Source organism: Camelus ferus, chromosome 9 (assembly GCF_009834535.1).
Source record: "Camelus ferus isolate YT-003-E chromosome 9, BCGSAC_Cfer_1.0, whole genome shotgun sequence".
In the NCBI taxonomy this organism is placed as follows: domain Eukaryota; kingdom Metazoa; phylum Chordata; class Mammalia; order Artiodactyla; family Camelidae; genus Camelus; species Camelus ferus.
Window position 1 is genome coordinate 56,393,549 of NC_045704.1, and position 19,322 is coordinate 56,412,870.

Consider the following 19,322-nt stretch of genomic DNA (forward strand, 5'->3'; position numbering starts at 1 on the left):
GAGTGAGCTGAGAACAAACTCCAAACTCGTAAAGCCCTTGGTTTATAAGCCCAGCACACAGTGGGGCTCAGGAGATGCAAGCTCGGGTTCTCCCCACCTTGTCTGAATGGCAGAGAGCTGGATCCAAAGAGGTTTGCCCTGAATCAGAGGAAAGCGAGGCCGGGGATAGTGGGCAGAACAGAGCAGCCGTCAACGGGTGTCACAGGCACACTGGGCGCCGGGGGGACCTTGAGAGCTGGCTTGGGGGGACCCCTCCAGGTCAGCTCCTGCCAGGCCTGCCTGCTGGTCATGAGGACAGCCGAGAGCCCCTGGAGGTGGTCCAGCAGGGGAGGTGCAGGGTCTAATTTGCAGTTTACACGTTTATGAGAGACTCTGGGGGCCTGTGGGGTCTTAGTAAGAAAGGACAGGACTCTGTGGATTCTTACTTCCACATGCACTGTGGACCCTGAAGCCCCAAAGCCCTCTCCTCAGGACTTCACAAGTGCTCTCTGCACAGAAACATGTGGAAAGCTCCTGGGGCTTGTTCTCCCAGCCCATCTGGTCCCTGGGGAAAGGTCTAGCTCACTTCACAGTGAGTTAGGTCATGAAGCCCTGACCCCACTGCCCAGGAAGGCAGGCAGGGCCCGAAGAGTTTGCGAAACCCGGTAAGTACAACAAACAGGGCCTTTTTTTAGCAGCTTGTGGGGCAAAAGAAACAAAGTGATGCCCCTGCTCCCTGGGAGCCAATGGGGAACAGCCTCCCATGCGGCCAGCTCCAGGGCTGCTTCTCCCAGGACAATGAACTTGGACTAGAAGGGGCCACATACCTGCCAGGAGGGTCCGTAAGCTTGGAGGAGGGATTGTCCAACAGCTCTCGGCAGCCCGGAAGCTACAGGCCTCTTCATGCTGCAAAACTACCCACGGCTCAGTGCACTGAGGGGTCTGGGACATGCCCTTCAAGGACTCACAGGACACGGGCAGGACCCCCGAGGTCAGGGACAAGCAGATGGACCCAGGTTTCTAAGGGACACGGGAGACACGTGCTCCAGCCCCAGATCACAGATTGCTACCAATCACCAGCCAGAGGGAGGGCGGGCGGGAGAAGCAGTGACCCAAGGGCTGTGCCTGGATTCCCCAGAAGTGGCCGAGTCAGATGACTGTCATTCCTTTGTCTCATGAGGCCTGCAGATGGGCCCGGAAGATGGCATGGACAGCAGTGGCTCTCAGAAACCTTGGTAAATGCAGATTGCTGGGCTCACCCCCAGAATTTCTGATCTAGTGAATCTAGGGTGGGGCCTGTGAATCTGCATTTCTAATAAGTCCTCAGGTGCTGCTGCTGGTCCAGGGACCACACTTAAGAACCACTACCCTTGAGGATGTTTCATGGAGGGTGTGTGGAAAAGTGGGCTGGATGATTGGAAAATGACTCTGCCTAGAGTGAAAATGTCCAGATGGTGATGGGCAGAGGTATGGATACCCACAATTTACTGAGAACCCACAATGCACCAAGCAACAAGCTACTCTGGGGGACAGGTGTCTATTTTGTAGATGAGGAGATGGAGGCTCAGAGAAGTGAAGTAACTTGCTCAAGGATGCACAGCTAGGAAGTTCCAGAGATGCAGCCCAGAGTCTCTGACTCCTTTTTCACTCACCCCTCTGCCAGTGATAGATCCCTGAAGCTCTGTCCATTGGTGGAAGGGTCTCTAGTGGTGTCCCTCAGGGCTCTGTCTTCAACCTTGGCCAGTTCAAAATTGTCATCAAAGATTTAAATGCTCCAGAAGGCATGCCAAGCCACATGTATGTGATAGAAGGCCAAGAGAGGCCTTTGAGGTTCAGAGTCTCTTAAGAGTCTATCAGGAAAGTCTGAAAGCAACAAGATTCATTCACTCACTCAGTTTTTATTGAGCTTAGTTTTTATTTTCATCGGTTTCACTTGTGTCCCAGGCCCTGCATTAGGCCCACTTCAGCAAACTAAAAAAAACCAGAAAATTTTTGTCTCAAATTGTTTTTCCTTGTGACGATTATTATTGATTATATAAAAATAATGAAAATTCAAATTAAAAAAAAATCCATCTACAATTCCCTGGCCCCAGCAAACATTCTAGCTTCTTTTTTTTTTTTTTTTTTTTTTTTTTTTCTGATTCCTATCCAGTTCCTGCCCGCAGGCCCACACATCAGGCACAACGTCACACAAGTACTTTCCTTGCTTCTCTCATAAAGGGTTTCCACGTTGCCTCCTGGCTCTGTAACTGCCTTTTCCAAAGGCTGCAGGATAGTCCCCACTGAGCACCAGCCCCCATTGACTGGACTGTCCTCAGCGGCCAGCCCGGAAGTTGCTTAGATTTTGCTGTTACTATGAGTACTTGGTGGGTGTCTCCTTGTCCATCATGGCCGTTTCTTGCTTGGGGGGTTGTCCCTAGGACTGGAATTCGGGCTCCAGGGATGGCTGTGCATACAGAAAGGAAAAGCCCCCGGGGTAAATGTCAAGCCCTCCTTCGAGTTCAGAAGTCAAAATCAGGAGAGCTGAGTTGCGGAAACCAAGTTACAGGAAATGATTCTTTTAGACCTCGTGATCGTTACTGCAACAGCATAAAGAATATGGCTTATAAAAAGATGGGTGGAAGGGAGTCCAATGTATCAGGCATCTCCACAGGCCAAGAGGTTCCGAGCCTTTATCTCAGCTCATCCCTCAAGAGCTGCAGGGAGTGAGAGAGGCTCGCAGCCCGGCTGCACATGAGACCCACTGGTGGAACTTTCGGTGTCCGCAGCATCCTAGCCCTGTGATGGCAGAATCTCTGAGTGTTACTGTATCTTTAAATCCCTCCCCTGCCCCCAAGTGATTCTGCCATGCAGCAGAAATGAGAAGCACTGCTCTGCTGTTATCTGCATTTCACAGACAAGGAAACGGAAACTCAGAGAGGTTAAGTCACTTGCCCAAAGACACACAGCTGAAAGAATCCTGATTGTTCTGACTCCAAAGCGGAAGACTTTTTACACCCTGGGCCGGACTCCTGTCCACCCCAACTGTTGGTCAGACAGTCATTCTTCTGCCAGAACTTTCCCCCTGGTTTTTAAGGGAAAGAGGGGAGGGGAATCCGAAAGCAGAGAATATGGCTGGAGACCCCCAGCTGCAGCCCCATGCAGATGCTCCTCCTGGGTTCTCTCCATGGGCTGGGCAGGAGAAGGGTGGCCACAGGCTTCCCCACTTTTGACTTCCCCAGGGGTCCATGGTGACTTTCACAGGGTGTGAACCTGTGCTGAGCCCTGGCAGCTCACACCGGTGTCCTGGGGCAGCAGGCAGGGACTTGGCCACCAGACAGACCAGAGTCTGAATGCCCTCTCCCCACTTCATTGCCCCATGGCCTTGGGCAAGTCCCTCCATGTTTCTTCATCTGTCAACTAAACTTGTTATGGGAAATATTTGCCCACGTCTCTGGGCAGTCGAGAGAATCAATAAGATGAGGTGGACGGCAAGGGTAAATATTAGCTCTCCTGTCACGCGCTGGCTGGGCTTGGGCTAGTCCCGCCAGGACGCTGAGCCGAACCAGGTCACAGTCCCAGCTCTGCCACCACCCATCTCACACTCTCAGGGCTTCAGTTTCCTCATCTGTAGAATGGGAGAATAACAGCACTGTGCCTTCCTCCGGACTGGTTAACAGATCAAATGCATTGATCCCTGAAACACTGTTCAGCGGGGGCAGCTCCTAAAGGGGGCAGCTGTGGAGCTGGGTGTGCCCTTCGGGAGAGTTCAGGCCAGGAAGCAGGCTTCCTTCCTTCCTCAGTTCCTTCGTTGTTGGCCTTTTTCCTGGCAGTGCCCAGGCTCTGCAGTTGTAGCCCTGGGTTTGAGCCCCAGTCCTGCCACCCATGCAGTGTGACCTCAGGCTCCAGATTGGCCTCTCTGAGCCTCAGCTGCGTGTAAAGAAATTCTGTCAATGCTGCTGGATGCCTGGAGATGCCCAGCCAGTGTCAGAGCCGTGAGAGCCCCCACAAAGGAGAGGCATGCTCCCAGCCCCTTCAAATGTCCCTAGGACTTCTTAGGGAGAGAGGAATGGTGGGGGGTGTTGATACAGGGACAGAGGGGATCCATTTCAATACCAGGAGCCCCAGGGAAGCGCCTTGGGACTACCCCTACCCTCTCTCTCACTGGTTCCCCAGATCCTGAGAGAGGTCTGGGGGAAGCCTGGGGGTGGGGGGCTGCATACTAAGTCTGAGCTGCTGTGTGGGCTCCTCCCACAAGCCAGGCCCCTGCCCTCCACTGCACGGAGCAAGGAGGAAACTGAGGCTCAGCAGGGAAGTGCATCTCCCACTTCACGCTGTCCAGCCTAAGGTCTAAACCCGGGAATGTCCCAGTTTGCATGAGCATCAGGTCCCCACATCCCACAAAACCCTGTTAAGACCATCAGGTGTAACCATGAGTTTTCCAATAGCCTCATTAAACAGGTACAAAAAAATTGGATGCAGGTGATTTTAGTAAGAGATCTCATTTAACCCAAAAAGTCCAAAATATTTTCATTGTTTTCATTTCAACATGTAATCCATATCAAAATTATTGAGCCATTTTACCTTTTCCTTTTTTTGTTGTTGGTGTTTGTTTTTACTGACATCAAGTGTCTGTTTCACACTGACAGCTAGATTTGCCAAATACAATATGTGCAGCCCAGGAAACTTTGAATTTCAGATAAACAATGGGGAAAAATTTATTTTTAGCATAAGGATAGCCCAAATATTGCAAAGTTTATTTTTTGTTTATCTGAAATTCAGAGTTACCTAGGTGCCTGTATTTTTATTTGCTGCGTCCGCAGCCCCTAATTGCAGATTTCAGAGGCTCACACTTCAGGGGCCTAATAGCCACTCGAACTCACAGCCAAGAAGGGTACAGGGCAGATCTAAAGAATCAGGGTGCCTGGTAGAGTCCAAGAGAAACAAACCCCCAAAGTCATCCTGCAAAGACACGTCTTGCTGTGTCTCTCTCTGTGGCCCCTCTAAACTTTACCCCTTTGTCTGTTGGTGACATTATCGGTCTTTGTCTCAGTCGAGTTTTCTGGAAGCAACTCAACACATTTTATTTCCGGTAATCTGCTGCCTGGTAAACAGGCGACAGGGAAGAAAGTCCATGTCCCACCCACAATTCCCCCGTATCAGCAAGTTTTCAAAATTCAGAAAAGGGGTCAGGGCCCACGGGGGCAATGGACCAGTTGGGAGGAGGGACCAGGCAGACCCAGAGATGGGGGTCCCCATAGCCCACCTCCCCCCCCAACTCTCCCTCTGGGCTCCAAGCCTCAGCTTTGCCCCCATCCACCATGCTCAGGGTTGGAGTCTCTACTCCTGGAGTGTCTCTCTCTGCCTCAGTTTACATCCCCCAAACACCAAAAGTTGCAGATCAGAGCCCTGGGATGGGGAAGTGGAGACAGTGGGGTGGCTTCAGGAGAAGGATGCAGCCTGCTTCCAGAGGCAGCTCTGCTCCCCTGCTGCTGGGGCTCCTGCTGTGTGCAAACCCCTGGTTGGGTCCTGGTGTGTGTCTGCTGCACATCAGAGTGTCAGGGTTTTGGTAACAAGGCCATAGCTGCAATAGAGGCCCAGAGAGGTAGGCCACCAGCCCCAGGTCACACAGCACACCTGCAGCAGAGCTAGGAGCCAGCCAGGGAGCTGAGGTCCCAGCAATGGACTTCCTACAGCCAGCTGCATGTTATGGCACCCTGTGTCACATGACCCCAGAGGTCACTTCTGCCAAGGGCCCCAGGAGGAAAAGACCATGAGTACCATTTCCCCTGGGTAAAGGGAGGTTCTGGGGGGGCAGTGCCTCACTGGAGCTCATCCAGAAACCAGCTCTCACCCACCCCACCACACACCAGGCGCATCCCAGCCTGGACCAGTCACGAGATTTATGGGGCCCCCTGCCCCAGGGTCTCCCTTTTACCCCAGCTCCTCACACTGCCCCCAGACCCTGCCAGCAGCCCTCTCTACGAGAGAACCTCTCTCTCTCCCACTTCTCTACAGGTCCCAGCTGTTCTCTGCATCTTCAGAGACATCTTTCACCCGGGGTCCACCCCCTGCCCCCCAAAGGAGCCCTGTGGTCAGACCTGGTCCCCCTCCTCCTGGTCCCCCCTCCAACCCAACTGTGCATGTTCTGGGGCTAGGCCCTTGTTCTCTGTGGCCACTAGGGCCTGGAGTAGAAGAGAGACGTCACCTTGGGTACCAAATACAAGGGGCAGCAAAGCACTTCATAATCAAGGCACGTAGTGTGTTCTTGCAATATTTTTATTTTTATTTTTTAAAATTTTTTGGGTAGGGAGGTAATTAGGTTTTTATTTATATATTTAGTGGAGGCACTGGGGGTTGAACCTAGGACCTTGTGCATGCTAAGCATGTGCTCTACCACTGAGCTATACCCTCCCTGCCATGCATTATTTATAAAAATCAAAAGTAATGCCAAAAATCCAAGATGAACAAAATATCAAAGTTTTAACTAAACACAGCATCAGTATTACGATTTTTCTTTTTGCATCAGGCTCCGATACAACTCAACCTGGCCTAGATACAGATCCTGCCTTTGTTTGCAGTTTTAACATTTTGTTTATCTTGGATTTGGGGTGTGAATTTTGATTTTTTAAAAATTGCATCCAAATACTACTTTTTGATTACTGAGTGTTTTTGGCATCACTTTAAATTTTGCACACAAGGTGAGCGCCTCAGTGGCCTCTCCTAGTCCTGGCCCTGGCGGGACCACCCACAGTCCCCTCCCACCAGCCACAGGGCACGGCTGGCAGGAAAGTCCCCAGGGCAAGAGAGGAGGATGGGGGTGACAGAAACATCAGTAATGAAATAACAGCTAATACGCACTGAGGTCTGTGAGCTAAGGACTGTTCTAATTCCCTCTCATCCTTCCTTCTGGAGCACCTACTGTGTGCTGAGCAGTATTCCAGATGCAAGATAAACTAGACACAAATACACCTCCCTGCCACACAGAACCCACATCCTGGTTTGGGGAGAAAGGCGATAAGATAATACAATAAGTAGGAACCATCAAAATGTGAGGTACGCCAGTGCTGCACTCTAAAGAGAAAAAAGAGCAAAGAAAAGGTATGAACCAGGGAGCAGGCTTCGTGTTTTAGGCACTTTAACCAAGAATGAGGTCATTGAAACTCCACAAACGCCCGGGGGGGTGGGGGGGGAGTTGTCAATTAGCCCCATTTTTCAGATGAGGACACTGAGGCAGCCTGTCCAGGGAGTGGCAGAGCTGAGTTCCCAGAACCTGTAGGCTGGTGCCAGAGGGCTTTTTATTGGAGGGGAGGGAAGGGAAGAGGGGGAGGGGAGGGCACCATGTGGAACCAGGTAGAATAAGGGAACAGGGACTTTTTTCTTCCCTTAAAGGGGCCCCCTGGGCTGTATTTTAGGCAGTACTGTCTCCGCCTCCCTGAGGGGAAAGGCCAGGTTGGGTCATTCAGGGTCCCCTGGTTCCTCCCTTCACTGACTGAGCCCCAGGGGTGGGGGCCAGCCTGGCCACCCACAGGCCCTGCCCTGCAATGGACCAGCCCCAGGAAGGGGAGCCCTTTAAGGCCGTCCCCTGGGTTGGCAACGTGACTGCCCTCCCTCAAGTGTGCAAGTTCATTCATCCAGGGGCCCCTGCTGACTCACGCTTATGAAAGTGATTTTTCTGGCCCCGCCCACCACCCGCCTCCTCCCAGCCCGTGAAATACCCTCGCTTCCCTGCCTCTCACAGCCTCTTGGATCCCCACGGGGTAATGGGCATCTTGTTCCCTCGACCGGCACCGTGATCCCTGGTTCTCCTAGTGCCTGACCAGGCCAGGCTCACCAGTGCCCTTGACAACCCTTCCCATCAGGTGAGTGGCTGGGGCGAGGCGTGGGAGGTGGGAGACAGTGGCCCGTCCAGAGCAAGGTGACCTGCAGGGCCCTGGAGCCGACGTGGACCTCAGGTGGTCCTGTAGGCTGCCCATCCTGGCTCCAGGGAGTCGGCATGATCCCCCCTCCCATGCCCCCAGGTTCCTCCTCTACCCTGCCTGGCCCTGCCCATCTCCAGGTGCCTGGCACTGTCAGCCGACAGCTGCCCTGCCGCTGGCTCAGACTGCACCCCAGCCCACGTGATGCTGCTCTTGGCAGAAAAGAGAAGTGTGGCCCGCCCCGGGCAGGCTGCCCGACGCCCTGAGGCCACTGGGTCCCACAGCCAGGCTGAGCGCTGCCCTCGGGACTCTGCCTCTCCTGCTCACTTGGGACAGAGCCACTGAGGCTGCTGAATTTGAAGGGTGGAGCCCCAGGGGGTCTGGGGAACCTCAGAGCTCTTGGGGCTCCAGACGCGGGCGGCTCTGGACGGAGGTGATGCCACGGGGTGGGCACTGCAGCTGACGGTTCACCTTGGTGGCTAGTGGCAGATGGTACTCAGGCTGACAGAGCACCTCCTCATCCTCCTCCTGCCACAGCCTCATGTCACTTTTTTGGTGGTACTGTTGTCATGCTGTTTTCCTCAGAGGGGACTCATCTCCCCCCACCCCGTCCCTCTCCACAGGAATCAAGGGGCAGGATTTGGGCTTGTGGGCGTAGTCTCCAACATTCCTGGGCGAGACACCTGCTCCCTCCTGATGCAGTTTCTCCCTCTGGGCAGCCGGAATAAGAAAACTCACGAGGCAGGTCATTAAGTGAGCAAGGAGCCACCAGAGATGCTCAGTTAAGGAGGCCATACAAGTGTCCCAAGTCTTAGAGTAGTTTTGCATTTTAGTAATCCTAGGAGGACCAATGCTACAAACTCCAAAGAAATATCCCTTGAAGGTGCGACTCTTACCACGTCTTTAAAGCTAATGTTCTTTTGTGAATTGGAATGCATCTTTAACGTTAACTTCTCTCAGCCAACATTTGCCGTCTTCAACTGGATGGATGCCAACAAAAAGTTCACACTGAAAACAGACTGTTCCAATCCCACAAAACCAAAAAGCATGAAAGAAATAGGAAGTTAAACTTTCCAATGAAAGCTGGCTGTGTGTGTGCCTCCAAGGTTTTGAGACCTCTAAGTCTATATCGTTGCACAGGAAGTGACCTCTCAGGTCAGCCTCGGGGTGGTGACCTCATGCGTGTGGCATCCAGAGGTTTCTGGCAGTGAGACTTGGATTCCAAAAGCCCGGGTGGTAAATAGGAAGGCTGAAAAGGGGCAGTCAGTTTCCTCATCTGTAAACGCAGCTCCTGTAAGACTCTTCTTACTGGTTGAAGTGGGGATTCGAAGGGACAGGGAAGTGAAGGACGTGGCCGGGGGTGGGCATTCTGTAGGTGCTGGGGATAGGTTGGCCCTTCATTGTCGGGGGCTATGGGGTGTCTAGGTGGTCGTAGCCCTAGGGGACCAAACTCATTCCATTACCACTGGCTCTGCGAGCTTGGGGGCGTGGCCATGGCTCCCTGAGCCTCAGTTTTCTCGTCTGTACAGTGGGTTCCAGGAGGATTATAGGGGCGGATACACAGGAAGCCAGGATTTAGCCAGGATAGCACATGCGTCCTGTCATTGCTACTCCTGGGGACAGTGCAGATGAGGAGTGAGGGGCCCCGGGGCAGTTTGAAGGTACCCACAGCCGACTTCCCCAGGGCTACCAGGCACACCCAGCGACAGATAGCTAGTGGGAAACTGTCCCTCCCAGCTGGGAACAGCGGCCCTGGGCCTCCCTCCACAACACCAGCGCTGGACAGAGCAGTAAGGTGAGCAGAGGGGACTGCACTCAGCCTGGCCTTTGGCAGGAGCTGTCACACCCTGTCACGCCATGCTTGGGGGACTCAGAAGGCTCTGGAGCAGGGAGGCCTGGGCTCCAACCTGGCTCAGCCTGTCTGTGCAAGCTGGGGCAACCCACACAGGGCTAGGAGAAGCTCATTGGGCCTCCATTTCCCCATCTGTAATATGGGCATGATTGTGAGAGGACTTCTAACAACCCAATTAAATGCATATTAAATTACTGAATGTTTGTGAAGTGTTTAGAGTGTGCTTGGCACCGAGCTAACTCCACAGAGTATGGAAAGGTTCATCATTTGTTGTTGTTATCAGTGGCAGTGATGTCACCCCAGAGTCCTCTCCCCAGGCAGATAGCATGGGCTCCTGCAGGGAACCAGACATAGAGATGGCCACATGGTCCCCGTTGGGGGACACAGGGCTTACTGTGACAGGTGGGGGAGGCTGTCCCAGGCCAGGCCCCAGCTGAAGGGAGGAAGGCTGTTCTCAGGGGACCTGCAGGCAATGAGGAAGGCGTCCTTAATATGCCATCTCCCCCTATGTGACATCCTTTACTGTTTAAGCCTCCCCTTCCCCCACTTGCCAGACATAGGAGGTGACATCGCCCACCTCTCAGGGTGGCTGAGAGGCCCAAACGCTATGGCTTAGGGACAAGGTCCTTGTAAACTGTGAAGTGCTGTGGGAAGGCCCGTTGTCGCTGTGAGAGGCCTGGCTGGGCGGCTGTCCCTCGTCCATCACTCGGGACCTGCCCAGCAGTGGACACTGGTGTTGCTGTCACTCTGCACCCATCAGAGGTCATGTTTTTTTCAGCTTGTTCAAGATTTTCAAAAAATGTTATTTAGTTGCCCAGTTTTCCAAATCAGAGAATTCACCTAAAAATACAGATTTCTGCCTTCTCTGGAAGAATTCTGAAGGCCAGCGATGGGCCCCATCCCTGGCTGCTCCCCACCCCACTCACTCTTTTACGGGCTACAAGCCCCGGGTCTCCCCAGGTCAAGCCAAGTGCCAGGCATGGTGCATTCAGGCAAAGCCTTGGCACCGTTAGCCCTGGGTGATGCTGAGCAACTTGCATGACTTCTCCAAGCCCCAGTTTACACATCTGTGAAGTGGGATAATAACACCAAGAGGACTCTCTGCATAGGGTTGGTGTGAAGAGGACATGAGAAAAAACATGTCAAGTACCCGGAACACTGGAAAGTGTTCAGTGCCCACCCGTTCCTCACGAGCCCATGTGGATGTTGCCTTGGCCCTCAGGACGGCAGGGCTACCAGACAGTGGGTGATATCAGGGCCCAATTAGCCAGGACTTGGGGATGTGGAGAAGGTGGGTCTGGTCTCCTCTGGTACTTGCAGCCCTAGGAACCGAGTTTGGGTCCCTCTGAGTGATTTGGGTCTGTGGTCAGCAGGGGGCGCTGGTGCCCCAGAGACAAGCCGGTTTACAGGCATTTCTCAAACCAAGATGCTCGGGCTTCTACGGTTTCCCACATCCACCTGTTCTTTCCCAGCCCCTGGAGCAGGCAGTGAGCTCTGGTCTTTTCCCAGTGGCACATTTGTCCCAGGAAGGTGCTTCACATACCCTACAGCCCTATGGGGTAGAGGCAAATATTATTCCCATTTAACAGATGAGGAAACTGAGGCTCAGAGAGGTGAATGGGCCTCTGGTCACCAGCTCAGAAGTGCCTTCCAGGGCCAGGTGATGGTTCCAGAGTCCACCAGGCTACACCGAAGACCCGAGGGCTGGATTGTGCGGTGGGGGCTGTGGCCATCACAGAAGTAGGGGACATGGCTTGTCCCCAGCTGGGTGAAGGAGGCCTCATAAACGATGAGTAATAGGCTTCAAGTATTGTCACTGTCCCTGATGGGATGGGGAGAGTGGAGTGAGGCTCAGAGAAACAAGGGCGACCAGGCTGGGGGAGGGAGTCCTGCTTCACTGGGCCTGTTTAGAATGTAGCAGGTATGAGAGGGGCGTGTCATCCCGATATGACTCCAGGAAGACCTTGGACTTGATCCTATGGGCCACAGGAGGCCAGTAGAGCTGGGAAATAACTGTGTGACACCCAGGCTCACCAAGTGGCCCCTGTTCCCCTGTGCTACCAGGTTGGCTGCCAGCCTCCAGCCCTCGGCCAGCCACAGCTATGAGCACCTGGAGGAAGGACCACCTTGGAGCCAGCAGCTCAGAGCCCCTCCCTGTCGTCATCATCGGTGAGTGCCACCAGGGGCAGTGGGAGGGGCTGCACTGAGCCAGGCCAGGTTGGGCCTTCCTTTACAATTGTTCTCTTCAAATTGGCCTCAGAGCCTTCACTGTGTGCCCAGTGCTATGCTTAGCAATTTATAAAACATCACTCCACGTAATCCTTCCAACAACCCTCGAGGCCAGAGCAGGATGATCTGCGAAGTTTGCCCAGCGAGGGCAAGGGGACTGGCTTTAAGCCTGCACCATCTTGTGCTCGCTCTGTGCCTGGCACTGAACTGGGTGCTTGAGCACGAGAACGCAGCCGTAGCACGTGATCCGTCCTAAGGTCTGCAAAAACGGAGAACAGATGGCCCCTCCCTCCAGGCAAGCAGCAGGTTGAACCACACAAAATGGCCATTTTTGTAAGTTAAAAACAGTTGAGCATCAGTGATTTCATATGGTTCATCCTAATAGTATTCTGCGTAGGGGTAAGGCTTAGAACAGCACAAGATAAGAGGGTGGAAAGAGAGATAAGAATAGAAGTGAAGTCACCAGGTTAATTGCCCAAGAAGTGCCACTGATAAGCAGTGGGATTTGTCCAGACTTGGGGGCAGGCAGGCCCACAGGTGGCTTAGTAGCCACCCCCGAGCTTCCCCCCACCCCCAGGATGTAGCCATCTTTGTTATAATATTTTATGCATCCGTCTGTCCAAGCGCACTGTCAGTTCTGGAGAACTGGTCTAGTTTTCAGTAATCTCAGCATCTCAGTCATGCTCTGGGTGACCACAGGCAAGTCACTTAACCTCTCTGTGCCCCAGCTCCCTCAAGGAGAAAGGGTAGCATGCGCCTGGCGACAATCATCAGGGAAGCCCAGTGAGATGAAGCTTCGGGGCTCCAGAGGGGCCTGGTACAGCAGCAGCGGCTGTCAGTTTCGTATTGTTTTGTTCTTATGAAAATCACGTGACAAAGCTTGACATGTGGGAAGTACTCGGTCAGTGTCAGCAGTTATCACCCCAACTTTATTGCTGTTAAAGTAGTCCAGGGCTCCAGCACCTGTCCATGACTTTATTACTGATTGTTGTCATGCCTGGCACGTGCTAAGGGCTTTATAAATGTTTTACTTTTAGCTTTACAAAGAGCAAATCAATAAATCAGACGGATCGAGACCAAAACCCTCGGTGATGGTGGTCTTTTGCACCCCAAAATGCTGCCCTCTGACCCTGCCCTCTCTCTCCAGGCAACGGTCCCTCAGGCATCTGCCTGTCCTATCTGCTCTCGGGCTACACCCCCTACATGAAGCCAGATGCCATCCACCCGCACCCACTGCTGCAGAGGAAGCTCACCGAGGCGCCAGGGGTCTCCATCATGGACCAGGTGGGCCAGAGCTCCGGGTAGGGGGACACGCCCACTGTGGGGTAATTTTCCCAGCCTTTTCAAGGCAAAAATCAAAAAATATACATTTGTGAGACCTAAGACCAAACTCAGCCACCTGGAGATAATTTTGGTTGTCACAACCCAAGCGGTGCTACCACAGGCCGAGAGGCTCGAGGCCAGGGATGCTGTTAAACATCCTACAAAGCACAGGACAGCCCCACCACAAAGAATTCTCCGGCTCAAATGCTGGTAGTGCCACAGCTAAGAGCCCTGCCCGAGATATTGCAAGTGCACTAGCCTCTGCCCAATAGGGCTCACCAGTCCGCCCTCCAGGCCCCTTGCCTTCCAGGAAGCCACTCAGTGTCCCCCACCCCCACTTCAGGCAGCATCAAGATTCCTAGTCCCCTCCCACCCTTGAGCTGGCAGTTGCGGAAGCAAGCCGGCATTTGTCTGAGGGTATTTTTCAAAATGCCTTCTACAGGACACCAGTTCCTGGGTAAAAATGTAGGGGGAAATGTTCCTGCTCCAGTAAGTCTGAGAGACTCTGGGCTTGGCAAAATTAAACAGGTAAATGATAGCTGCAGGACTTATCAGAGCCTTTAATATGCCAATGTGCATTATCTTCCTCTGAGAGGTGGCATTCCACAAGCTTATCTGACACTCTGATCTTAGGGTGGGAATGTAGGGCCCTCCTCCAGGGGCCCCTCTGACTTGCGTCCCCCCACCCCACTCCAGGACCTGGATTACCTGTCTGAAGGCCTTGAAGGCCGGAGCCAAAGCCCTGTGGCACTGCTCTTTGATGCCCTCTTGCGCCCAGACACAGACTTGGGGGGAAACATGGAGTCTGTCCTCACCTGGAAGCACCAGAAGGAGCGAGCCATCCCCCACCTGGTCCTGGGACGGAAACTGCCTGGGGGCGCCTGGCATGTGAGTGGGGCCCCAGGGTGAGGGGACTTGGGCTGAGTCTACATGAAGTCTTGGGGAGAGTCCCTCCCTAACTGGGTTTAGGGCTCATCCATTTCCTGTCTTTCCCTATTCACCTCTCCCTCCTCCCCTCCCCACCCCCACCCCAGTCTCCCACCAACCCCAGCTAAGACCTCCCCTGCCCTCCAGCCCTGAGTGGGTTGGAAGCTAGTAGAGGCCTTGACTTTGGTCTCCTTTCCTCCCAGTCCATTGAAGGCTCCATGGTGACCCTGAGCCAAGGCCAGTGGATGGGGCTCCCGGACCTGCAGGTCAAGGACTGGATGTGCCGGAAGCGAAGGTAAGGTGACTGTGGGAAGCCCAGGGTGGGCAGGGAAGACCAAGACATTGAACCCAGGAACCAGAGCCAGAGGTATAGGGGCTTCCAGGCTCATCTAGCCTTGCCCTTCCTCTTACTGGGGGGGTGGTGCGGGGGGAGGGAACTAAGGATCTGACAGGGAATGGACATGCATAGGACCACACAGGGAGTGAGCAGCAGAGCTGGGTTCACCAGGGACTCCCTGTCCATTGCTCCTTCCCCCTGCCACATGACCTCGACTTGCCCTCCCTGGAGCATCCCAGGCTCTAAGGAGGGGGTGACAGTGGCCCCTGCTCCCCACACCCTGCCCCAGAGCCTCTGGCCTGGGCTCCCCAGTCCTCTGGCCTCCCTGCAGCCTCTCCCACTAATTTGAGCCTGGCCTAGAACAGTCTCTTTTTCCCTAGGTCAGCTAATTAGATGCACTTTTTTAAAAAATGTTTTTTGCCATAGAAACATAACCATACTATAGAAAAACTGAAAATTGAGAGAAGGAAGGAAACTGACCCCAACCTCACACTTCTACCCACCGCTCTTACATCTTGGGGGATTCTCTTCCCATCAGGTTTCCTGCTCCATAACGCACACTTCTGACCACCCCGGAGAAACAAATGAATGACTAAATAGACAAATTCCAGCCCCTGCTCCTCCTGGAGTGTGAGGCAGAAAGTTGCCCAGTGCTCAGGATGGACGATTGCCACCTGCGTGGTGTCTGCTCTTGTACATTTCCTCCACCCTCGGGGGCCGTGATGGGGGACCGTCCTCCACCCAGTAGGTGGTTGACCTCTCTGGCAATTCAGTTTCCATCTCTCCAGGGTTCACTGTCTGTCTCTTTGACACAAAGACTTTGTGTCCTGACAAATGTGGTAGGAAGACGTCCAGGCTTGTGGCGTGAGGTGTTAACCTCTCTCATAAATTTCACTTGTAGACGTACCCTTTCCTATCCTACTCTTAAAATGTAACATGATGTCATGAGGCTTCATGTGGTGATGACGCAAGGTTTGCACAAGCATCCTCTTACGTGGCCACATAATATTCCCAAGGGAGGGCGAGCATCTCCACTGAGTGATTCCTACCAGCTGGGTCTTGTGCTTAGATGTAGGAGCCCAAAGCCACTCTATTATTATACAAAACCCTGGATGTAACATCCTATTAGGACAGTCCTTTAAAACAATTTTTTTACTCAAACAGAGGAGGGGAAATGACCAACCCACAGACATGAATTCCAGAGTCCAGGTTGTGTAGCAGACTAATGAGTTGGATTGGCTGGAGTGGCCTTAGGGGATGCAGTCTGAGATTATTCTACAATCGTGGGTCGTGTTGGCAGCGTGTCACAGAGGATTCTGTTTAGGCGAAGTAATCCTTAACAGGATGTCCACAGGCCAGGGAAAGTACTCACCGAGGTAACACAGGTTGATACAGGGAGGAGTTGAGATAATGTCAAAGTCTGTGTGCCTCACCCACTGGCAGCACTGGCCCTAATCATTACCCCAGAAAGGGTGGCAATAATAGTAACAGTAATGATAACAGTAACAATAATAATAAATAGTCTCTGCTGTTACTGTGAGTGCTGGGGACTGTACTAAGTGCTTTACATGGTTATTCTTTAATCAACTTATTTACTGAAATACAAGTACATATTGGAAAGCACACAAGTCATATGCACACAGGAGGATGAAATTTCTTAAAGTGGACACACCTGCGTTTCAGCCACCCAGACTCAAAAAACAGATCCCCTGTCCCCAGAAGCCCCCTGGGACCCCACCCAGTCACCACCACCTCATCCCCAGAGGAAACCACTCTCTTGACCTCTAACTCCATAGATTAGTTCTGCCTGTCTCTGAACTTTATAAAAGTGGAATCCTCCCACAAATACGTAGGGTACTATTTAGTCCTTTGAAGGGATAGTGGTGGCTGGCCTCATTTCCCTTACGACCTGTCAGGTTCTAAACTCTTCCTTCGTATCATCCTCGCCTGTCAACAATGGCACAAAATTGGTGCTGTCACCACGGTCATCCTCATTTTTTAAACGAGGAGCGGAGGCAGAGGGTTCCAGGCACAAGGCTCACCAGTGGCAGAGCTAAGATCTGAATCCAGGCTGTCTGGCCCCAGAGGCCACATTCTGAACCCCACCCTAATGAGGCACCCTGAGTCAGCTCCATTTTATAGAAGAGGAAACTGAGGTTCTGAGAGGTTAAACCACTTGACCAAGTCCTGTGCCTGTGGGTGGGGCAGCCACTGTCCAGCTCCAGGGTCTGATTCCAGCCCGCCCACCCGATAACCACCCCACCCCGAATCTACTATCTGACTCTCACCCTCCCTCGTCCTTCCCCCCAGAGGTCTTCGCAACAGCCGGGCCACGGCCGGGGACATTGCTCACTACTATAGGGACTATGTGATCAAGAAGGGTCTGGGGCACAATTTCATGTCTGGTGCTGTGGTCACAGCCGTGGAGTGGGGTACACCTGAGCTCAGCAGCCCCGGGGCCCAGGACCCCAGCCCCGTCTTCCAGGTGAGTGGCGTCCTGACAGCCATGGACCGCAGCCAGCAGCCATTCTCCCTGTGCGCCCGCAACGTGGTCCTGGCCACCGGCACATCCGACAGCCCAGCCCAGCTGGGCATCCGTGGGGAGGGCCTACCCTTCGTCCACCATGATCTGTTGGCCTTGGAGGCAGCCACGCGGGCAGGCACAGTGACCCCGTCATCGGATCCCGTCGTCATCATTGGTGCGGGGCTGTCGGCGGCTGACGCCGTCCTCTATGCTCGCCACTACAACATCCCAGTGATCCATGCCTTCCGCCGACCCGTGGACGACCCCGGCCTGGTGTTCAACCAGCTGCCCAAGATGCTGTACCCTGAGTACCACAAGGTGCACCAGATGATGCGGGAGCAGTCCATCCTGTTGCCCAGCCCCTACGAAGGCTACCGCAGCCTCCCCGAGCACCAGCTTCTGCTCTTCAAGGAGGACCGCCAGGCTGTGTTCCAGGACCCCCAGGGCCACCAGAAGGTCTTCGAGGTTTCCCTGGTGCTGGTCCTTATTGGCTCCCACCCTGATCTGTCCTTCCTCCCGGGGGCAGGCGCTGACCTGGCCATGGACCCAGACCAGCCTCTGAGCGCCAAGAGGAACCCCATTGACGTGGACCCCTTTACCTACCAGAGCATCCACCAGGAGGGCTTGTACGCTTTGGGGCCGCTGGCCGGGGACAACTTTGTGCGGTTCGTGCAGGGCGGGGCTCTGGCTGTGGCCAGCTCCCTGCTGAGGAAGGAGGCCAGGAAGCCGCCCTAGCACCTGGCCTGGCATCCTCACATCCATACCCTAAAGAGAAGGGGAGATCACCACGGCCCTGCTGGATGCAGAGAGTGTCCCAAGATGCCCCAGTGATGGAAGGGGGCCTCTCCTGCCAGGAGACAGGAGCAAACACGTGCCCTTATAACGGGCCTCTCAGATGAAGAGTGGGAAACCCAGCTGCCCAGACTCAGACCAGGGTAGGAACAGTGACTGCAGACCGGGATAGGCCCAGACCTGTAATTGGGGGGTGAAAGATGCCAGTGTGAGCTGGGATCACCAGGGCCAGCTGAGTGCCGAGCCAGGAGGACTTCAGTCCTCACTCTATCCAGAATCAGATCCCAAATAAAACCAGAGCCTGCCTCCACTCCTGTTTCTGATGATTCTGTGCTTGGAGAGGAGGTGGGGTGCCCAGGACTCTGCTCTGGGAGCCGGGGAGTGGAGGCAGGGGCTGAAGCACAGGGCCTTGTGGGAGAAGGACCTTGGACTAGGAGGGCTTAGGGGACAATGGATGGTGCCCCAAGTGGAGGGTCAGCTGAGTGGGAGCACAGGAGACAGCAGCTGTGTTAGAGAAGTGAGGGGAGGGTGGGTTTGTGGAATGGGTACTGGGGAGGCTTTCACAATCCCCCGAGCCCTCCAGTCTAGTGCCCACCCCCTCCCATTTTTCCTTCCTACCCCACTGCCTCCTTTCAGTCAGTCCTTCACGTTCCCCATACTTGCACCTGCCATCAGGCCTTCGCACAAGCTGGTCTTTAGCCCAGGGCACTTTTCTCTCCTCTCTTTAACTACTCATCTTCCTCTCAGCATAAGGATCACTTCCTCTCAAGTCTCTTCTGACACATACCCCTCGGTGGCCATAAGGTGAATGAATCCCCCTCTCATGGCCTAGGGTTCCACCTCTTTACAGCAGTGTAGTTTTAATTGTTCACTTATTTGTGGAATCATTCCAGTCCCTGGCTCGGCCCACTTGGATAGTAAGTTCCAGGAGGCCAGGGACCTTTTCTGTTTCCCTGTTCTGAGAACCCATTGCCGGCACCAGGCCTCGTACCTAGCTGATGTTCCTTTAATCCTTTGGCGGTTGGAATGGATGGATGCGGGGAGTGTGAGGGCAAGAGGGTGTTCTGGGGCGAAGGCTGGTTCTGGGCGTTGTGTAATGGGACAGAGAGGTCTGAGAGGGTGTGTACGCCGTGGAAGGGAAGAGTGGGTACCAGCAGAGTGGTGGGGGAGGTCCCCTTGCGTGGGCGCAGATGCCGGAGAGGCAGCCGGCAGAGGGCGCTGCGGGCCCGCTGGACACCGCGCTTCGGCCCCTGCAGCAGCGCCACGAGTTGGGGGTGGGCACCTTCGGGAGGGAAGGCAGTCGGAGACTTTCGGGGTGGCAGCCCCCAGGGCGCCCCCCAAGGTTGTGGGACGTCCACAACCCTGTGAGTACTGGGCAGCCCCCTCTGCGGCCAGGCTGGAGTCCAGCCCCCAAGCCCTGCGCCCCCACGGGTACACCCTGCCTTGGTGGCCGGCCGCTGG

The 19,322-nt window shown here is 54.2% G+C and overlaps 1 protein-coding gene across 3 annotated transcripts in view; it reads left to right on the forward strand.

The window, feature by feature from the left end:
• Positions 1-19,322, forward strand: part of NECAB2 (N-terminal EF-hand calcium binding protein 2) — a 71,984-nt gene that overhangs the window by 23,058 nt on the left and 29,604 nt on the right. Inside the window, exons 1-6 of one of the 3 annotated variants that reach the window (XM_032486858.1) lie at positions 7,667-7,820; positions 11,794-11,898; positions 13,106-13,242; positions 13,978-14,169; positions 14,412-14,503; positions 16,856-17,030. In XM_032486858.1, the coding sequence (XP_032342749.1) occupies positions 11,832-11,898; positions 13,106-13,242; positions 13,978-14,169; positions 14,412-14,503; positions 16,856-17,030 (663 nt within the window). In that variant the 5' untranslated portion in view covers positions 7,667-7,820; positions 11,794-11,831. Of the gene's footprint in view, positions 1-7,666; positions 7,821-11,793; positions 11,899-13,105; positions 13,243-13,977; positions 14,170-14,411; positions 14,504-16,855; positions 17,031-17,803; positions 19,226-19,322 lie in introns of those variants that run through there. The other 2 variants (XM_032486859.1, XM_006183960.3) reach the window with 2 other exon arrangements.